Source organism: Gopherus evgoodei, chromosome 5 (assembly GCF_007399415.2).
Source record: "Gopherus evgoodei ecotype Sinaloan lineage chromosome 5, rGopEvg1_v1.p, whole genome shotgun sequence".
Lineage (NCBI taxonomy): Eukaryota > Metazoa > Chordata > Testudines > Testudinidae > Gopherus > Gopherus evgoodei.
The window spans coordinates 112,386,554-112,408,290 of NC_044326.1; the positions used below are offsets into that span (position 1 = coordinate 112,386,554).

Below are 21,737 nucleotides of genomic sequence, written 5' to 3' on the forward strand. Positions count from 1 at the left end.
ATCCCAAAAAGAGTTTTACACATTCTAAACTCTCTCCAACAACTAATTGGATGTTGCTACTCAATATTATTCAAACTGATTCAAAATTTGTAGTCTCTATAACTAGGCAGGTACAGTCTGCTAAGAACTTCTGCAAGAGATAATGGGCCCTTATTAATATTGTCCTTTTTGTTTATAAACAAAAAACTATTAGTATTACATACTGATGGCCTCTAATGTGTAAAGTGCTTTACCATCATGCCACCGCTGAAGACATTCATGCTTAAATCCACTATTAATGACATTAGGGAAGGGACGGTAAGTTAAATCAGAAAAACAAGAAAAGGATGTCTGGCAGAAGGGACAAGGAGAAAAAGTAAATTGTTAAAGACAAGTCATAGAAAGACACTTGCATGTTATTCTTTCATATTCAATCAAGAATGCACAGATCTTATAATGTGGTAAACACCACACACACTTTTTCACAATATACAAAGCATAAACAAACTCTTGTCATTTTGCCAGAACTGCTAGTTACTAAGCAAATCCACCTCTTTCTCTCTGGAATAACATAATTGGATGATTAAGCTGAATTTGCACAGCAGAAAGGAAAATTCTCCACTATATGCTGCTGAGTGGGCATGCCAAAGTCTCATTTACTGCTGGCTCAGTAAAAGATTAAATAACTCTCCCTACCATTGTGGGAAACCATTTTAAATTATAAAGCTTAGCTGCAGTCTAGCTGTGTCACATAAAGCACATGTTAATGTAAATCAACTCAAAGGTAAACCGTGCAAGTGAAGAAACTGGAATGAAGTGACAACCTCCTCTTGCACTTTCAAACAGTGAATAATTTCTTACTTATTTGCTGGATACTGTTTCCTTTGGAAATTATAAGTAGTTAGACTTATTAGCAAGTTATGTTACTTTTAGCTTTAGGAAAGAAATGTTCATGGAAGAATACTTGTTTTGTTAAGTAGTTTACAATTGTTGTTTTATACTCCCCTTACAAAAAACTGTATTAGCATGAACATAAAAATCCTCCCCTCCAATTAGGACCAATTCTATTTGGCAGATATTGATTTTTTCTGGGGTTCTAGTAGAGTCCCTTCTATTTTATGGATAAGCATTAGCAACATCAGCAGAGCTTTGGAAAGTCTGTTAGCTGCTACTAGGGCCTGCTGAGAGACAACAATACATTGTTTGTGTCCTACATTATCACTGACAAATTTAAATACTTTTCAGTAAAGTATTTAGGATCCATATTTCATCTGTAGGATTCTCAAAGTTTAAAAACATGGTTATAATCAGCAAAGGTATTCAAAATGATATCTGTGCTCCACATTTATCCTCTTTGTGACTTAGATATATTTTCTCAATTTACAAATCAGGATCTCAATCCTATAAACTTTTACACGCATGAATAGTTCCATTAATGTCAATGGGATTACAGGCATGTATAAAGTTAAGCATGTGCATAAGTATTTCCATGATTAGGGCCCCAACCAAGGTTTTTCTGACTATGATCACTGCAAACTCAGCCTGGAATCTGAAAACCAAGCAGTGTTCTTTCTTCCACTTACATTGTCATCCAAAGTACAGAACTTTAGTTCATACTCTTGCCCAATGAGATAGAGATGAGAAAATACAGCTTCCTTTTTCACATCTTGACTTATTCTAGAATGTTCACAGCAGTAATAGCGTATTGCTAGTGTATTAAAAGGACATGAATGCAACAAGAGAGACCTCGTCTACACCACAGAAATTTTGTAAAAACTGCCTACCATTCTTAACACCAGCTTAGATCATTCAAAGTTAGGACCCCTATAACAGACATGTTTTGGTTGCTACTGGTGTTTTAAGTCTCTTGTCATCTAGCTCTGCTTGTGGAAGTCTAATTGATAGGGTGCTTAAAAACACCAGTGGCTGCTGGTGGGAATATACTGGTATTACTATTGGCTAAAATAGGGAGAAGATTGATGCAGAAACAGTGTTACTTTCACAGCACTGCTTTTTTAATCATCACAAACATTTAAGGCGTTGTAAATATGATGAAAATAATTTCAATCAAAACCAAAGCAGGTTAAATCACTGATACTTCAGCCACCTAAAGAGAAAGTATAAATTAAGGACAATGCAACGCTCTATTACCACACGTAATAATGTAACAATTGTAGCAATTCAAGAGTCACAATTCAATCATTAAAGAGTGCTCATTAGAGGTTTAAAGAGATAAAAGGGGTGTGATCCTAACATGAGAAGTATTGTTTCTCAAATTCAGAAAAAGATTTTTTCAGAACACAACAAATTAAAATTTCATGTTTGGGTAAGGGACTTTTCTGTGTTGTCCCTGTCAGTTTCCTGTGGGTTGCTAGAGAAAAAAAATTATTGGCCCAATCATGGCATTACTTGTAACACAGTAACCTCCAAGTTATGGTAACAAATGTATATCCCACAACCTCATGTTTGTATACGGCACTAGTAAAGCCTCGAGAGTTAAGACTGTCCAACACTTTCCATTATAAGATGCTGTTTTCATTTACTTATAACAGGGGTTGGCAACCTTTCAGAAGTGGTGCCCTGAGTCTTCATTTATTTCCTCTAATTTAAGGTTTTGCATGCCAGTAATACATTTTAACGTTCTTAGAAGATCTCGCTCTATAAGCCTATAATATATAACTAAACTATTGTATGTAAATTAAATAAGGTTTTTAAAATGTTTAAGAAGCTTCATTTAAAATTAAATTAAAATGCAGAGCTCCCCAGACTGGTGGCCAGGACCCGGGCAGTGAGAGGCCACTGAAAATCGGCATGCGTGCCACCTTTGGCATGCGTGCCATAGGTTGCCTACTCCTGATTTATAACTTAGTGAAACTTCACCATTCAGAACAAAGTTTTCCATGCTGGATGTCTGCCTCAGGCTGATTTATTTTTCTTTAAATTTCAGAAAAACATGCTCAGGGGTTTCTTAGAATGAGGTTAAAAAATTTTTACAACCGTTTTGTTGAGAAGCTGTAATGCCTTCATGCATTTGATTACGGAGTTGAAATTTGGCAGGCGGGTTGCCCTGGTCTCAGGGGTGCTGGAACAATTTTCATAGCGGGGGGTGCTGCTGATGGAAACCATATATTTAGTGTTTGTTATTACTACTTCAAGCCAGGGTTGTGGCAGCCCTCACTACTCATAGTTCTAACACCACTGCCTGTTGTTGGGGATGTGCCTTTTACCCTTCCTGAGAAAATCTGCCTACATTTGGCCAAGTTGTAAGTCCCTGAAAATCTCAGTTGCCATGTGTTCAGTAGATACTGGTTAGAGATGGACAGCTACATTCTCTGAAGATTCCATCTGCACTGAGCATGCCCAATCCTGGGGATACAAGGGCTGAGCAGGACTTTCCTTGCAATTTCAGCTCTTGTCTGCGCAAGGCTAGCTGTGGCATCAAGCAAAGGAATTGAGAGCTGGTAGACTGTATCTTCCATGCTTTCAATGCTCCTCCTGCTGGCACTTACAAACCAAGCAGGAGAAGGCAGAAAAAGCCTGACTCAAATGCAGATAGGCGTGAGGAGCCAGGTCCAGGACAAGGAGCCACAGGATTCTGGAAATGGGACCTGGAGTTGAGGTTGGAATGGGGGGAGGACTGGGATAAGAGGAGGGTAGAACTGAGACAAGGGGACAGGGAGGTTGCAGGGGGCACAGGAACTGAGACATGGAGCCTGCGGAAAGAGGAACGTCAAGTCAAACAGCCATCGGGGGGGGGGAGGGATGAGAGAAATGAAACCTTATTGTTCTTTTAATGCAGGGTGGTTTAATTTATTTATTATATTATACATAATATCCCACATATTACACAACTTCAACTATTAGCTCCAACATACCTGTATTATGTCTTTACAACACTTGCTATATCTAGCACAGGGATCTAGGTCTTCACTAAAATGATCCAAAAATCTATGATGATATGCTGCATACAAGAAAATTATTCCAGGATGATTTGGGGGTGTGGGGAAGTGGTGTGTGTGTTTGTTTTATATAGTTATTAGGACTTTGAAAGCCATTTTCTCATGTCGCCTTAAACAGAAAAAAATGTTTCTGTTAATCTCCAGTATTTTACTATGCTACACAACAGAAAGTAACAACAAATGAACCAGGTCTGTTTTTGGAATCAAACTTGGCTTACCAGAAGCAGAGCAAAGCTGAAGGCAAATTCTATAACCAATTCTAATCTTAGAGCATATTTTTAACATACCCAGTGGATTTACTCAGTGAATTATTTCTGAACTAAAACGAAACCTAATAGGCACCGTGGTGCTCTTTTCATTTTCCTTTTGTAGACACAGACTACTATTTTTATGATAAAAATATGGCCTCTTTAATCAAATATGAAACAAAACTGTCATACGCAGGAAACTGCGCCACACATACATATTAGCTGCCAAAAGATTTATTTCTAGTAGTGATGTCTCTCACAAAAATAGCCAGCGTTAATGCTCAAATGTGAGAGACTTGTATTCCTTAAACAACTATGTATCCAGTTCTGAATCTGGCACTTACAACAGGTTTACACAAGTATGCTATCTGTTGGTTCCCATGGACTTATTTTCTTATGTGGTTTTCATGATACACTTCTAACTGTTCTTTTAAAACAAATGTCAGAGAAAAAAAATCACACTATTTTCAATGCTTCATGGTTTGTTGTACAATACCTGTGGATGGAGGGTAACATGAAATAAGCTACAAACTGTAGTGCATAAAGCACTGAACAATTATTTAGTAAGTCACGACTATCAAAAGTAATGCACTTTAAAAAAATTCATTTTGTAATTAAACAATATGTCAGAATGGAGAACGTTCCCAACAGCTATTAGTGAAAGGATCACCCCGTTGAAACACCTTCCCCCCAAGCGCCGCGCCGCACTGTCCTGCCGAAACAGCCCCCGAGTGCCGCCCTGCCCCGCCGAAACACCTTCCCCTAAGTGCCGCCCTGCCGAAACACCCCCCTCCCCGAGCACCACTGAAACACCCCCTCGAGCGCTGTGCTGCCAAAACACTTCCCCGAGCACCGCACTGCCAAAACACTCCCCCTCGAGTGCCGCCCTCCCGAAACACCCTGTCATAAACAGACAGTTAAGGGTTAATGTCTCTTTTACCTGTAAAGGGTTACAAGCAGTGAACCTGGAACACTTGACCAGAGGACCAATCAGAAGACAAGATACTTTCAAATCTCGGTGGAGGAAAGTCTTTGTTTTGTGTTGTTCATTTGTCTGTTGTTCTCTCTGGGTTCTGAGAGTGACCAAATGTACCTACAGGCTCTCTAATTTTCTGTGCAAGTAGTAAGTAAAAGTAGAAAGGCGATTTAGTCTTTTTGATTGTTTTCTTTATTTGCAAATGTGTATTTTGCTGGAAGGATTTTAATTTGTATTTGTGCTGGGGGGAAGGCTTCTCTCTAGTGTCTATAAGCTAAAAGACCCTGTAACATTTACCATCTTAATTACAGAGACAACTTTTACTTTTTTCTTTCTTTTATTAAAAGCTTTTCTTTTTTAAGACCTGATTGATTTTTTCCCCTTGTTGAGGCTCAAGGAAATTAAGTCTGTACTCACCAGGGAATTGGTGGGAGAAAGGGAGAGAAAAGGGAGGGAGGAAGGTGGAATTCCTCTGGTTTGAGATTCACGGAGCTTGAATCTGTATTACCTCTTGGGGAGGGGAAAAGAGGAGGGGGGAAGGTGCATTCCTCTCTGTTTTAAGATTCAAGGAGTTTAAATCACAGTATTCTTCTGGGGTAACCCAGGGAGGGAAAGCCTGGGAGAGGCAACGGAGGGGGAAAGGGTTTACTTTCCTTGTGTAAGATCCAGGGGGTCTGGGTCTTGGGGTCCTCTGGGAAGGTTTTGGGGGGACCAGAGTGTACCAGGCACTGCAAGTCCTGGTTGGTGGCAGCACTACAAAATCTAAGCTCGTAATTAAGCTTAGGGGGATTCATGCTGGTACCCCATCTTTTGGACGCTAAGGTTCAGAGTGGGGGTTATACCGTGACATCCCCCTCCCCGAGAGCCGTGCCTCTAAAGCACCCCCCTTCCCTGAGCGCTGCTGAAACACCTCCCAAACACCGTGCTGCCGAAACACTTCCCCGAGCACTGCACCGCCAAAACACACACCGCCGAGCGCCACCGTGCTGAAACACGCCCCCCGAGTGCCGCCCTGCCAAAACACCCCCCCAAGCGTCGCAGCACGCTGCCGAAACTACAGAAAAAAACCTCAAGAGTTGCCCTGCCTAACCAAAAAAAATTAAAATAAAAAGAATACCTGAGCGCCCCCCACCGTCCCAAGATTGGCCACCCCTTACAAGGAGCCACCTCAAGCACGTGCTTGGTTGGCTGGTGCCTGGAGCCGGCCCTGATTTCAGGACAAGAACCTTTAATTATTTTTCTTCTTAATGTGTCTCAGGCTTTAACTATGAACATTCTCAGTTCTAAGAGAAACAAGCAGAACTTAGTGCTGCAAAAATAAGGGATAGATAAGAGGCATACAAAACTGTTTGGACCTTTTCAGAGAGTTATAGCGTTAGAAGATGCCATCGAGAAACAATTCACTGTAACTGGCAGGTCCAGTCCAAGATATGCCACAGAATGACTTATTTAAGACAAACTTACTACTTGCTTGGTCAAGAACGCAGAAAGGAGACTCTCTTCCTTCTACCAACTCAGCTAAAACTTCTGCAGTGGTGTGCAATGAGATTCACACAGTGTCATATCACCAAGAGGGGAGCCAAGATAATTAGTCAAGCATTTGGGCACCATCTGGGAAACAGATCATCCAGTAATTATCAGCTAGTCAAATGAGCATTAACCAAGATAGGTAGCAAAAGCCGCCCCTGTCATTTAGCAGAGCTCACAAGCTAATCTATGCCTGTGACCATAATTAAAATTTAGTGTGGATGGGCATGCACTTTATTGGCCAGAGAGACTTTTCGGATTTTGGAAAGCTTTTCTAACATCCTTAAACTATATTTTATTGTACTGCATGTGGGTCAGAGACTTTCATCGCTGTGGTAACCAGCTATGACCAAATTACTCAGGAAGCTTGGAGAATGAAATAACCCATTCAGCTCAACCATGATGAATATTTTTATTTTAGCTCTTTCAATATTTGCCATCCACATTTCTTGGCTGTGCTGCATCTTGTTTAATGTATTATTACAGGCCTGATCCTTTATTTCTCCAGCATACAACTACTTCTTTCAGTGAGTCCCAGGCATGGGAAGAGAGAAAGATTAGGTCCCATATTTTTATTCTCTACTATACTAGTTACCATTTGCATTGTTTTTACTGTAAATACTCTCTACTTTTTAAAAGATCAAGTTTTTTTGATCTCTAGAGCTACAGAAGACCAAAATCCATTTTTAAACAAGTCTCCAAAACAGAAGAAAAAATTTAGCATTCCTAAAAAAGAGGGAAAGGCGAGTTTCTTCCTCTAGATCATCTGATTTTAACGCTACACACAGAAGTCTTAGAAAATTCTTAGCAGGATAAATGTTCATCAGAGGAAGTTGCATCTATCTGTCTTCACTGGAACCATAGATATACTTGCTTTTTTGTTTTTATATTTGCAGATTCACATCTATAAAACTTGTTTGTAAATCAGTCATGGAATTCTAACTGAGGGAGGTCAGAGGGGTTCAGTGTCTAGAATACACACAGCTGTAAACTCAAATGTGGGGATAATTGAAAAGTTGTGCAAAGAGGAACTGCTTGGACAATTAATGGATACAGAACCTGAGCCTAAGGCACAGACACTTAAGAGAATACTTTGACTTTGCAGTAATACACTGCATACTTTTGCAGGCCAATCCTACTCTAAGGATTCTCACAAACTGCAAATCAGGACAAAATATGTTTTCAATTCTTAATCATCTAAATAGGAATCTTGTCTGATCTAAATCTCCAGATTATTACAACATGCTCTTGTAATTCTACCTATGAAGGTGGAAACAAAGCAGATTGTTACAAATCAGTTTACATTTAATTAAAATAAACTCAAGTTAGATTACAATTTGATAACCAACCATAACATTCTTTAGAGATTTTTAGATTACCAGTAGGGCTTTCAAGCGATTAAAAAGATTAATCGCACGGTTAAACAATGCGAGATTTCTAACGGCAGCTACATCACTCGATCCAAGGTTTTAGAATCTGAAGTGCCTCCCAAAATCTGAGAGGGATGGAGGTGCAGAGCATACTTCCAGAAGTCTTAAAAGAGCAACACTCTGATTTGGGAAAATACAGAACCCGAACCACCAAGAAAAAAAAAAAATCAACCTTTCTGCTGGTGGCATCTGACTCAGATGATGAAAATAAGCATGCGTCGGTCCGCACTGTTTTGGATGGTTATTGAGCAGAACCCATTATTATGAATGCATGTCCCCTGGAACAGTGGCCGAAGCATGGAGGGGCATACAAACATTTAGCATATCTGGCACATAAATACCTTGCAATGCTGGCTACAACAGTGCCATGTAAACATCTGTTCTCACTATCAAATGACCTTGTAAATAAGAAGCTGGCAGCATTATTTCCTGTAAATATAAACATACTTGTTTGCCTTAGCAATTGGCTGAACAAGAAGTAGGACTGAGTGGACTTGTGGGTTCTAAAGTTTTACACTGTTTTGGTTGTGAGTGCAGTTATGTAACAAAAAAAATCTACATTTGTAAGTTTCATTTACACGATAAAGAGATTGCATTACAGTACTATGAGGTGAACTGAAAAATACTATTTCGTTTGCCATTTTTACAGAGCAAATATTTGTAATAAAAATAATATGAAGTGAGCACAGTCAACTTTGTATACTGTGTTGTAATTGAAATCAATATTTAAAAATGTAGAAAAACATCAAAAGCATGTAATACATTTCAATTGGTATTCTACTGTTTAACAGTGTGATTAAAACTGTGATTAATCGAAATTAATTTTTTTGAGTTAATCGCATGAGTTAATTGTGATTAATCGACAGCCTTAATCATCAGTTGTGGCTGTTATTTAATAATTTAGTATATTTCTTATTTTATTTTCTTTGGCTATTGATTTTAAAGCCTTATCTTCTGCAAGAAAAAAACCCTAAACCATAATCATTACATTCATATTTTAAAAAATTAGATAGAGTACACAAAGGACTGCAATGCTTCCTCTGGTTAATTTAAGCTTCAAATCTCCAGAGACTGCAATATCAATTTGAAACTCAACATCGTCTGCATTTCAACTATTATATATTCTGTTATGAATCAGATACAGACTTAGCAGCACTATATATCAGCATGTATGACTACAGTCCCACAGGCATGCATCCTAATAAGCCCATAACTGTCCTCACAAAAGCCACAAAAATTAGACTTAATAAAATGTCTTAAGAAAAATCACATAGCAGTTACACTGAAGGTTAGGCCAAGTTTTCAAGATTGTTTATAATGTGGACCACATCTTAAAAGACGCAGTTTCTAAATCACCTCCTCCTGTCCTATTTGTGGCCACATATCTTCTCTGTGCAAACAGCAACTGCTTACTTGGAAAACTGATACAGCTTCCATCCCGGGCACATCACACGATCCATTGTCTACAGCCAAGCACTGAGGTACAACCGCATCTGCTCTGACCCCTCAGACAGAGACCAACACCTACAAAATCTCCACCAAGCATTCTCAAAACTACAATACCCACACGAGGAAATAAAGAAACAGATCAACAGAGCCAGACGTGTACCCAGAAGCCTCCTACTGCAAGACAAACCCAAGAGAGAAACCAACAGGACTCCACTGGCCATCACATACAGCCCCCAGCTAAAACCCCTCCAACGCATCATCAAGGATCTACAACCCATCCTGGACAATGATCCCACACTTTCACAGGCCTTGGGTTGCAGGCCAATCCTTGCCCACAGACAACCTGCCAACCTGAAACATATTCTCACCAGCAACTGCACACCACACCGTAATAACTCTAGCTCAGGAACCAATCCATGCAACAAACCTCGATGCCAACTCTGCTCACATATCTACACCAGCAACACCATCACAGGACCTAACCAGATCAGCCACACCATCACTGGTTCATTCACCTGCACATCCACCAATGTAATATACGCCATCATATGCCAGCAATGCCCCTCTGCTATGTACATCGGCCAAACTGGACAGTCTCTACGGAAAAGGATAAATGGACACAAATCAGACATTAGGAATGGCAATATACAAAAACCTGTAGGAGAGCACTTCAACCTCCCTGGCCACACTATAGCAGACCTTAAGGTGGCCATCCTGCAGCAAAAAAACTTCAGGACCAGACTTCAAAGAGAAACTGCTGAGCTTCAGTTCATCTGCAAATTTGACACCATCAGCTCAGGATTGAACAAAGACTGTGAATGGCTTGCCAATTACAGAACCAGTTTCTCCTCTCTTGGTTTTCACACCTCAACTGCTAGAACAGGGCCTCATCCCCCCTGATTGAACTGACCTCGTTATCTCTAGCTTGCTTGCTAGCACACATATATATACCTGCCCCTGGATATTTCCATTACATGCATCTGAGGAAGTGGGTATTCACCCACGAAAGCTCATGCTCTAAAACGTCTGTTAGTCTATAAGGTGCCACAGGATTCTTTGCTGCTGATACAAGGAAAGCATTTATGTATATTTAGCTTGTTTTAATTAAGTTTAGCAGCTAGAAACAAAGAAGAAGAGCCAGCACAGATCACAATCAAGTGCTCCACACACCACCACTGACTAGCAACCTGCAATGGAGATGACCCATACTGGGATTTGAATTTGTGCAGTCCTTAGCTGCTTGGGACAAGCTGTCATAGTTCAGGGCAACTGACCTGTACTCCCCCTTTGTGGTCTAGGAAGGGCATCATCCATTTTTAGGCTTCTGGCTTCCAGCCATTACCTTTCTTGGGTGGAGACCTGCATCTCTCTCCTTCCTGATTGGGGTTTTGCTAGGCTCACGGTGCCCTGCCTACACTGTGTTATTCCCAGCAAGCCAGACTGCTTGAACACGCCAGAGTCTGAACTTTGCTTTCCCCTTTTAGAGACTGTAAATAGCATAATTGCCCACAGGTATAAGTTGCCACACAGCAATTTCTAAGCAAGTACATTTATTCTTAAAATGAAAGCATTAAAAAGAAAACATTTAAAACAATAAAAGATCCCACATGCATGCTAAGAAGTGTAAGAGAGGTCACTCCAACCTCTGTCTCTAGCAGGCGTCAGTCTTTCCAAACCTTTCCTAAGGACTGGGACCCTACCTTGGACAGAAGATCCTGTCTGTTTACTGGATTAGAAAGAAGGGCCTGAGTAAGTTTATACTCCAGTTATTTATCCAAAAGGCCTTTCTTTGGCTGTTGCTCCATGAAGAGTTTAATTTGAACCACTATATGCAAGACTGCACGTAGTGGTACTTTGCTGGAAGTGTTACAACTAAGCGAATTTTCCTAATCTCCTCCCAATGTTCTTAGTTCCTGAAGGACTGAAGTCACCTTCCCTCATAGAATTACATACAGTCTCTGGCCCCCAATGACATATAAATGAAATACAGTAAGATATTAGGGGAAATTGCCATATCTGTCACATGAGTGTCCCAAGCTTTTCCCCTAACAGGAGTGTGTAACAAGGTGGTTAAATGTGCTGGACTCCATCTAGTGACTGAGCTACATACAGGATAAGAGCTTACTACTGCTATCACCCACTGGAATTATTAATGTAGCTGAAGTGGCAGATATCTGCACCTTTGTTACTGAAGATCCCTGGTTCATTTTGCAGTTCAGTAGATTGTTCTGAGTTTTTCCTACTTAAAACTCATGGCTATGACCAGACATCTTGGGTGAAATCCTGGCCCCAAAATACTCAATGGAAAAACTGCTACTGATTTCAAAGGGACCAGGATTTCACCTCCATGTCTTGGGTCAGTAGTTTTAAAGTTTGCTTTGAGAGTGAAGGATTGGCTGCTTCAAACTAGGTTTGAGCTCATTTTTGCCTTGTAGCTCATGTGGTTATTATATTCCTTAATGGGTTTTTCCTCACAAACTTATACTAGAAGGTACTCTTTTTAAGCAGTTTTAGTATAATCAGTCAGCACAACACAGCATTTAACAAGGCTGTCATAACTAACTTTCTTACTTGTGGCTAAAAGAGATCAGACTGTATAATTTTCAAAGCGCTCACTCTGTGTGTGTGTGTGTGTGTGTGTGCGCGCGCGCGCATTTTAAGCCTTGCTAAGGAGCAGCTGTAAAAAGCATTATAAGAGGCCTTATAATGATCCATGTTCTCCTTTTTTTAAATGAGCACTTGTCTAGTGGGTACACCGGAGCATTGTACTGATCAGAGATTCTGAAAACTTTATAAAGCTTATCAGCACTCGCTGCAAATTTTGGAGCTCCCAATAAGTTTAAGTGTTTGCTGGCTTCTGATGTGTCATTATGACATGCCTAATTCGCCAGTTACAACACACTTTTCAACAGCTCAAATTTGTTTGCTCCCTCATGAGGAATCTAAATTTGATTTTCCTGTTTTTTTCCTAGATCTGCTTTTAAAAGATGTGCATCTGTTACACTATTAAGTATGTGAGTGTCTTTCAAACAGTGGAGGCACCTGGAATGTCCATCACTAACTGAAATGAACTCCTTGTAGGTTGTAGCTCTTCAAGCCTGGGAATCCTGACATACTATGGCAATGGCAATGACAACAGCCCCCAAGAAGAGAGGTGGGGAAGGAAGAGGTGTTTGAAGGGAAAAAAAGTCAAATAAAAGACCTATCAAACTAATAAAAAACTAAACTACACTAAAAGGCTAAGCTGTAGCTAAGCTGAAAGTCAGCATGGTAGATACTCCATCTGAGGTTCTATTGCATCCTATTGCATCTCTTTCCTTCTTGAGATTATATCTCAGTAGAGACATGTTTTATGGCTGAAAGAGTAAAAGATTAAGCTAAATATTTGGGAAGTCTAGGGAGGAGGTAAGTTTCTGAGCCTTTTAATGCAGGTGCAATTAAATGTCAGTAAGAAGAAGAAGTTAAGTAATGCTAAGGGTACAAACAGGTTTAATTTTACCAGATGATAGTTTGGGGAGAAAAATACTTATCCAGGGGCAAACACTTCTAATTTTATTGGTAACCAAAGTACTGTAACATTCTGATATATACTATGCAAATATTTGGATAGTCAATAAAAAGCACTCAAGAGACAAAGTCAAGCAGCCTAAAGAAAAATACAAATACACGAGGAGACAGCCAGTGTTTAGAATTAAACACTGAAATTTTAAAAAGTCGTAAAAATACCCTCATCGTAATACCCTCATCGTAAAGTCTATGTTTTTTCCATCAAGGCCGCCATTTTCCATTTGTTCTCACTCCTAAACATCCAACCTCAAAAGATAAATGTAACCCATCATTATGAAACTGGAGACCAGATCAGTGGAGGGAAAAAAAAAAACATACTGTAGAAGTAGTTCGCTTGTTTCAGGGAGTGGGAAGGCAGTTAGGAGGGTCTTGAGAAATGTGCCTGTAAGAGCTAGATTTGCAAGTAAGTACCCTGTATTTTCTGAAATCCACTACTGATTGTGCTGTACACTGAAGATTAGAATCTGGCCCCATTACAGACAATGGCAGCAAATTTTCCTTGGCGCAGATCTTATTATGAGAGGTAGGTGAGGAAGTCAAAGGAAAGATAGCCCTAGGATTAAGAGAACAACAACATTACTTTGTACTTACATATACCTTTCATCCAAAGAGCTCAAAGAACTTTTAGAAACTTTACTTGAAGACTAACATAATTCCTGATGGCCAGTGACATAGACTAAACTGGTTTTAGGAATCTAAACTCCGCAGGTGCCTCTTATGATCTAGACACACTAACTTTCACATATGCATGACTGGAAGTCTGCCAGAAAATTACAGTGCATAAAAATGAACATGTTTATAGACTACACCTTCATATTGAAGTGCTCCCTCATGGTATAATTGTGCATATTATTCAGATCCTCATAATCCTTAAAACAACTGAGTATATTCATAAATCTTTACTTGTAAATTCTAACATGGTAAACTAGTATGCTGCCGTAGTACCTGGAAAGCCTGATTTTCCTTCAGTTTCAAGAAGGGATGCAGCCATCATACTGAAGCGCTTCACATAAAATACAATATATGTTAGGAGGGAGAAGGAAAAATAAAAACAACAAAAAGGAAAGCAGCTGAAACTACAATTTTTTTTTCGTTTGTATTACGTACCATTAACATTTGTTTAACTCCTTGGCACTCGTGGATTGGATGAGTCTATTGCTGGCTTCGGTCTACAGGGGAAATACAGCTTATGGCATAAAAAGACATATAAAAATAAGAGTTCCAATATAAATTTAGTATAATCCAGAGTCCTTTAGGGGTGTGAAAGGAATCGTGGAGCAACATCAAAGAGGCTTTTCTGATAAGGCCAGTACTTTGGCTCAGACAGTGAAACTTTTCTCAAGGTTAAGAAAAATGTCTTACCCGACGATTTCATGCATGCATACTTATCTCTTACTTTTGGGTCTCCTTGGTTTTATAACCTCTTCACATCCCTCCACTGGCCTCCCTTCTCTTTTGCATCAAACACATGCAACTTGGCTTCAATTTCAAGGCTCTTCAGTGCTCATCTATCCCTATCTTACCTATCATCTCTCATTCACCACTGATAGGCCAACTCCTGCCTTCAATTGGCCAATAATGCCAGCCTCCATCTCTCCCTTGTTACATTTTCAAACAAGCACCTTCTGGCTTTTCCCCACTGCCCCTCATGCTCGGGGGAACTCCTGTAACTATCCAGAAAGCTACCTCATCATTTCCTTAAAATTCCTCAACACACTGTATTGTCATGATGCCTATAACAAGCCTGACAACAGCGAGGCTGCGAGTGTGCTTTGACCACTGCCTATCATGCTGACCAACAATGACTCATTGTTTTCTTGTACTCCCAGGTGTATCTGTATCCATCTATTGTCTCTTATCTTATATTTTGAGTGTAAGCTCTCTGGAGCTGGGACCCTTCTTGTTCTGTGTTTGTACAACATGTAGCAGAATAGAGTTCTGGTCCATGTCTGGGTAATACAAATAACGCATGCTAGATGCTACGATGATACAAATAATATTTCAATAACAAATGTGGTTCAGTGGTTTAAGCACTGGATGAGGAATCGAGTAGTCCCAATATCCGGTCGTGGCTTTAACAATGGTGTTCTCTGTGGCCTTGATCAAGTTACAAAATCTATGCCTCAGCTTCCCTTTCTGTAAAACAGAGAATGGAAAATTCCTTACACAATAATTTCCTTTCTGCTATCAGCATCTGCCATAATTCTGTTATTTCTGGGCTACTCCCCAACACACTGCAGTTTCCAGAAGCAAATCAAAGCTGCAGCACAGAGTGTGCTGGCCATGTCTCCTTTGTTGCCAGGTAAGTCATTCCAAAGCTGGGTGAAACTTGTAGAAATATATTTATATCATCATCAAATGCCAACTTATTAACTATGTACAGCAGGCAATTGTCTGCATAGCAACTGTCCAAATAAAAAACTGACCCCTTGGCTACAGAGCCATCCAGGCTGGTTAGAATTGTGGGAGATGCTGCTAGCAGAAAGGAAATTATCTGGTAAGAAATGTTTCATTCTGAAGCACAGCATCTGCCACAGCTCTGTTATGTTTGGGAAGTAGCAAGCAGTGAAACAGAAGTAGGGAGGGATAAGGAAAAAGTAAATAGAATGAGCTAAAAAAAGAATCTCATCCACTAAGGTTTGTCAAAAGGCAATACTGGGCCACCACCTGTAGCACCTTCCTGCCAAAAAAGGTCTCTGAGAAAGACAGGAACTCCACTTTATAGTGTCTGTTACAGGTGTTAGTCAATGCCCATGGGTGCTCTGCATATGTCAGAGATGGGAGCACTTGCTTGTTAATCCCATGAGGTTTCTACAGATCCCATGGAAAGTGCCTTGATTTCTTCTGGAACAGGGATGCTTGATACCTTATAGGCCCCCATGATGCACAGTCTGAGCCACACAGCAATGGATAGTTTGGAAGCTCCAAGTCCTTGACACTTCGGATGAAAGGAGACAAACAGTGTGCCTGACCTTCTCATGAATTCTGTATGTTTAGTGCAATTTATCAGTGCTCCTCTGATGCCCAAGTTTTGTGTCAGCTTCTTGGTTGGATGCTGTGGCCTGGGACAGAATGATGGAAGAATAATCTCCTGAGAGGCAATGAAAGAAGAGTTAACTTTGGGGAGAAGTGATTGTGGAGTTCTCAGCACCACTTCATCATTGTGGAACATGCATGGAGGACATTGCCACTCCTGACACTCACCTCACAAAGGTAATGGTGACCAGAAAACAGGTTTTGTTGGAGGGATAGAATGCCGATATTGATGTCAGAGGTCCAAAAGGGTAAGTTGTTAAGGCTTTCAACACCAATGATTAAGTGAGATATACCCAAGATCATCCTGACAAGTGACATACACTCACACATACACTGCAGGGCAAGGCAAAAAACTCCCAAGCTCATTGCCATCTCAGAAAAAAGAAAAGGACTGTTAGGACAACATTTCCTTTGGAGGTGCAAGTCTCTACATCCTTTATTCTTGGGAAGCAACCAGTAGTGGTTACTGAACAGAGAGCAAAAAAGAGATTGTGTCTAGTAGAATAGGGAAAGGGGATCCAGGTTATTTGCACATTACTGCGTCCTGGACATTTGAGTATGTCGTGTTTTAAGACTGTTGGGCCTTAAACGTCTTTGAGACTATTCAGTCCAGTCCCTGTCTTTAAAACCCTGCTAGTTCAAGTGAGGACCACTAATATGGCCATCTTGATATTTCAGCAATAAAAAGAGTTACCATACTTAGGAGCTCATATATATTACAAGCAAGTGCCCAAAATACACTGATATGACTCCACAGCCAAATATTTCATGACCTGAGCAGGGGACGAATTCTTCAACTTGAAGCAGGTCTCACAACTATGATATGCTAAGCACTTGTTCATCTCAGAGCAGAGGACTGGACAAAATGCAGAAATGTGGACTTTTAAAGTAGTGCTGCTAGGCCTAGGGAAAAAACAGCTTGAAGAAACTGTAAGCCTACTGGTATTTGTACTCTAATCCCAACTGTAGCCTTAATAACTATTATGAAAAATAAGCAGCAGGAGCTTCTGTTTTTAAGTTAAGATATTACCGTGAAAGATTATAGTCCACAACAGCTAAGCCAGTGTGTAGCTCCTCTTTAGTTTTTTTTATATTTTGGTTTTCACTTTTGTAAAGAGATTACATAAGTCTCATCCTTCATTTTTGTATTACAATGTAAAACAAAAATACTGAAATATTTGTGCTTGTCAGAGGATGATAAGGAGGTTGAAAAGCCTATTTGTCATAGTAAGGTACATTTAAGCCACCCATTTCATTGCCTTGATTTCTCAGTGTTTAAGAAGGAACAGATGGAAGCAACTCTAATGACCTAACATCGCTTACTGAATAATAATGCACTTTGTGTAAGCATCTCTCTTGCAATTGCAATGCCAGCTCTGCAAACATTCTGATTCAAGATGGGACAGGTACAAATTATTTTAAAATCTTTTGCAAAACAAAACAGGAGATTGGAGCATTTGCTGAGGAAGGAAAGTTTAAAATAGCCCAATGTCCTTAATCTAAGGTAGCATATTTGACAATGAAATAATTATTAGGCTAGAGTAACAGAAGCTACAAGGGGACATCTGGAAATTATTTTTGCCAAGCAAAATTGCTACACAGTCAAATCTATTCTTTGTGAAAAAATTTCACTGGTAACAGAAAACACAAGGACTCATTCACATACTATTACCCAAGATCTGCTCACTTACAAGATTTGAACAACAACTGTAACACAACATGCCAGATGGAAAAAGCAATCAGAAGTGACCACAGCCTGTCTTGCATTAGTGCAAAGTTTCCTGACCCTCTCCAGCAAACTTTACTCTCTTCACTATCCTTCTTCAGTAGCAAGACCTTGCTCATAGTCCTGCAGCCAGGCCCTTGATAATCCTCTGTTATGGAAATAAAATGCTTTACAGAGCCAAAAGAGTGAAGATGGGGTAGGAGGTGGTCTTGGCACAAGATAAAATAATTTTACTGGCACATTCCTTACAGCAACTTTAGGATCAAAATGGTACTGAAACAAAAATTAAAAGATCACACTGATATTAAAACCAGAGCAAAAATCAGAAGGTTCAACACGTACAGGTGGGGAGGAAGGCATTGCCTCCCTCAAGGAGCTGTTCTTTCATTCACTGCAATAAACTGTTCCTCAAAACAAAACACATCCCTCAACCTTCAACAGTTCCAGGTGTTTGGAGCAGTGGTTGCAGGCTGGACAGCCAGCCCCACAGATCTAGCACAAGAGCAGGCTGAGTGGAAGAGACTTAGGTCATATATATTGAAGACCTCAGGCTCTACTCCTAGCTCTTCTTGAAGTGAATTTGTGCAACTTCTGTATTACCATATTTGTAAAATGTGCTGGAATTACACTTGGTTGCCTTGTAGTGAAGGCCACGAGGTCTTACTCATTATGTAGGACATGAAGTACATAGAAATACAGGCAGCAGGTACATGAGGACTTTGAAACTAAAAGCCATGATTGGGGTGAGAAAAATCACATACCAAAAGGTATAAAAGCATTATTGTCAGTTGGTTAGGATAATCGGCGCAACTCATTTCTAGTTTCACTAACTCACAAGTTGTAACATTGCCAGTCTTGTATGATGAGCATAAGACCTTCATAACACACCTTTTCCAGAAAACCTATATTACAAAAATCTAAGGCATTTTAAAACATTACTGTAAATTTAAAGAGCTAACAATATACATGTTTAGTAATGAATAATAATAAAGTATTGCCCTAAAAGAAGCCAAACCTGAATTACAACATAACAACAGAGGTGTGATTTTATTAATAAAGTTTTTCTAGCATTACCCTTAACACTACACCCTTTTCTGTAGAAGACAGGAAAGCATAGTCCTAAAACACTCACCAGGTCACTTTTAGGTGCATCCTGATAATCTGCTGTGAAGCAGGACATTGAATCTCTTGAGCCACTGCCGTCACTGGCCTGCTTTGGAGGCTGTGCATGTTGCCTGTATGTTGCACTCTTAGGGGTCCAGCAAAAAAGGTTGACTGATTCACGGACACAACGTTCAATGTCAATTTCTGACCAAGGATTGAAAAACAAACAAAAACCCAGATGTGAAAGTTAGTAAACTGGTGAAATGATTGCTGAAAAAATATCATCAATATTTAGTAACCATTTTGTTAATTCAAGAGACATCCAAGAGACTGTACAGACAAATTATGTGGAGATTCATTTTATCCGCCACTGAAATGCAGCCACTTCGGGAATGTAAAGTGGTAGCAAAGTTATGTTATACAACTGTTTAAGACAGGAAGCAAAAAAATACCATAACCAACTGAAGCTATAGGGTTATTTTAGTAGATTAATTTAATTATTTATACAGTAAAGGTACTTCAGTAAAATTGTTGGCATACTGTAAACCGAAACACTCTTAAATGTAGATGTACAATGGAAAGCAAGTCAAGTAACAGCTATTTACACGATGCATGAACTTTTAGCTGGTCCAAAAATCAATGCCCTCTGTGTCATGGTTACAGTTGCTAAAAACTATTACTTCCCAGATTGAAAGAGTTCAGTGTAATAAAGTTACTGAATTTGAACTTTGTGCTGCCTGCTATTTTTGACAAAACTATATGCTGTCTGTCTACTGGAAAACAGGAAATCTCTACATTATTTTGTGCTTGACTGCACACAAAATGGTTTGTCTTAGTCTTACTTTGAATTCAATCCAAAAATGGCTGCAACTCAGAGGACAGCATGCTGGCTGAAGTACATGACACGACATTACTGAACTTGGGAATGTTTTAAAATATAAAATAAACTATCACCAGTTGCAAATCATCAAAGAAGAATGAAGAAATGTGTAACCAAAAGTGATCCTATGACAAACATTATTTCAGAAGTGATAACATCAAGGCTATGTATATTTTAAAATCAAGGGTGTTGCGGTTCTGACCAAAGCAGTTAATAAGAATACATGGTTTCTTGAGCACAGCAAAAGGACCAGTTGATTTGTTTCATCTGACCTTCAGTCTCATAAATGGGACAAATACACAAGTGTGTAGAATTACCCTAACCTGCATCTTATGACAGTGCACAAGACACGACATAACCAGTACTGGATGTATCAGTTCTAGATATCTCTTGGACGGACAGCAATTCATTATGACACTACCAAGTTTAGGGTGGAACGTAAGGTAGAATATTTCAGTTAGACAGGACTACTTACTTCAATTTCTTTGATGTTTAAAGAGAAAGACTTGGTCTACTCAGGAAGCCATCCTTATTTGGAGAAAGCACTTAACATTTAAGCACACGCGTAAATCCCCTTAAAGTCACTGTGCTTAAATGCTTTCTTGACAGAGCGGCTTAATGAGTACAGGCTGGGAGCTAAGAACTCCTGAGTTCTAATGACAGCTCTAGCAAGTCTCCTGCTGTGGCCATGGATAAAATCACAGCCTCCCTGCTTCCAACTCAAGGGTATTCATGCAGGATTATACTTCTCAGGCGTATTATATGTCAAGTTCTTTGACAACGAGATGAGCTCTTTTACATGATGTATTACTAGTCAATGTTATTACTAATTTTTCATTTTACAGGTGACTTGGTAAAAAGTTTCTGTTTACTAATATTTTCCAGGAAAATCTGAGACGGTGGCAAAACTAATGCAGGCTTTCTGATTTAAGCAAAGTTTGCTAAACTGCACCAATTCTATGGCTCAGAATATAGGTTCCAAGGCACTGATATTACACAGATTTGCTCACATTTTAAAAGGCTCAGTTTATTTGTACAGATATGAGAACTCCAACTAAATTCTCTGACATGTTTACAACTTCTTATTTTTCTGTAGGGAGACAGTTCCAGCCTGATACTATCATGATTTATATCCCCTACAACTGGGATTCTTGGCATATTTTACACAGCTGCTAGGAAAACTTCAGCAATACTTGTGTGTGAAGGGAGATAAAAGTAGGATGCCTTAGCAAGTTTAAAAAGGCATCTGAGCACCTCCACATCTAACAGTGCCCAAGTAAAACTGAGAAAATTGTGGGAGGACATAACAGTCTACACATACCCCAAAGTTGTTAAAACAAGAAAGTCAAGGTAGGAGAGGAATTATCTAGGTAAGTACATGCAGACATGTGATAGGTAAAGGCAGTAATGAGGTGAAATTAAGAAAGTAAATATTTAGACAGAATATCAAGAAAGTTTTCCTGAAAATAAGATCTCACAGGCTAGCTAGTCGTTGCCATTTTTAACCCAACAGAAGGCTAACAGCAAGGTTCCCCGGTAAGACTGGTGTTTAATATTTTAACAATGTTCTAGAAAGAGTGAATAGTGAGGAGGGAAAATCAGTTGGTCAGTCAAGACTAGAGAAGACTATCAGTGGGCAGCCTGGTGGCAAATGACATTCAGTAGTGACAAACAGAAGGTAATGCACACTGGAAGGAAAAATCTGAACTATACATATACCTGACGGAACTCCAGATCAATAGCAACCACTCAGGGAAAAGACATGGGTGCCCCTATAGATTGTTTGATCAAAATCTCTGCTCACTGTTTAGTGGCAATCAAAGACAATCAACAAAAATGTTTAGCTTGCTTACAGA

At 39.6% G+C, this 21,737-nt stretch overlaps 1 protein-coding gene across 2 annotated transcripts in view; it reads right to left on the bottom strand.

Moving 5' to 3' along the window:
- The window catches only part of TBCK (TBC1 domain containing kinase), a 185,875-nt gene that overhangs the window by 41,912 nt on the left and 122,226 nt on the right, over positions 1 to 21,737 (bottom strand). For both annotated transcript variants that reach the window (XM_030564512.1, XM_030564511.1), the window contains one exon: positions 19,030 to 19,205. In XM_030564512.1, coding sequence (XP_030420372.1) covers positions 19,030 to 19,205 — 176 coding nt within the window. The remainder of the gene's footprint in view (positions 1 to 19,029; positions 19,206 to 21,737) is intronic.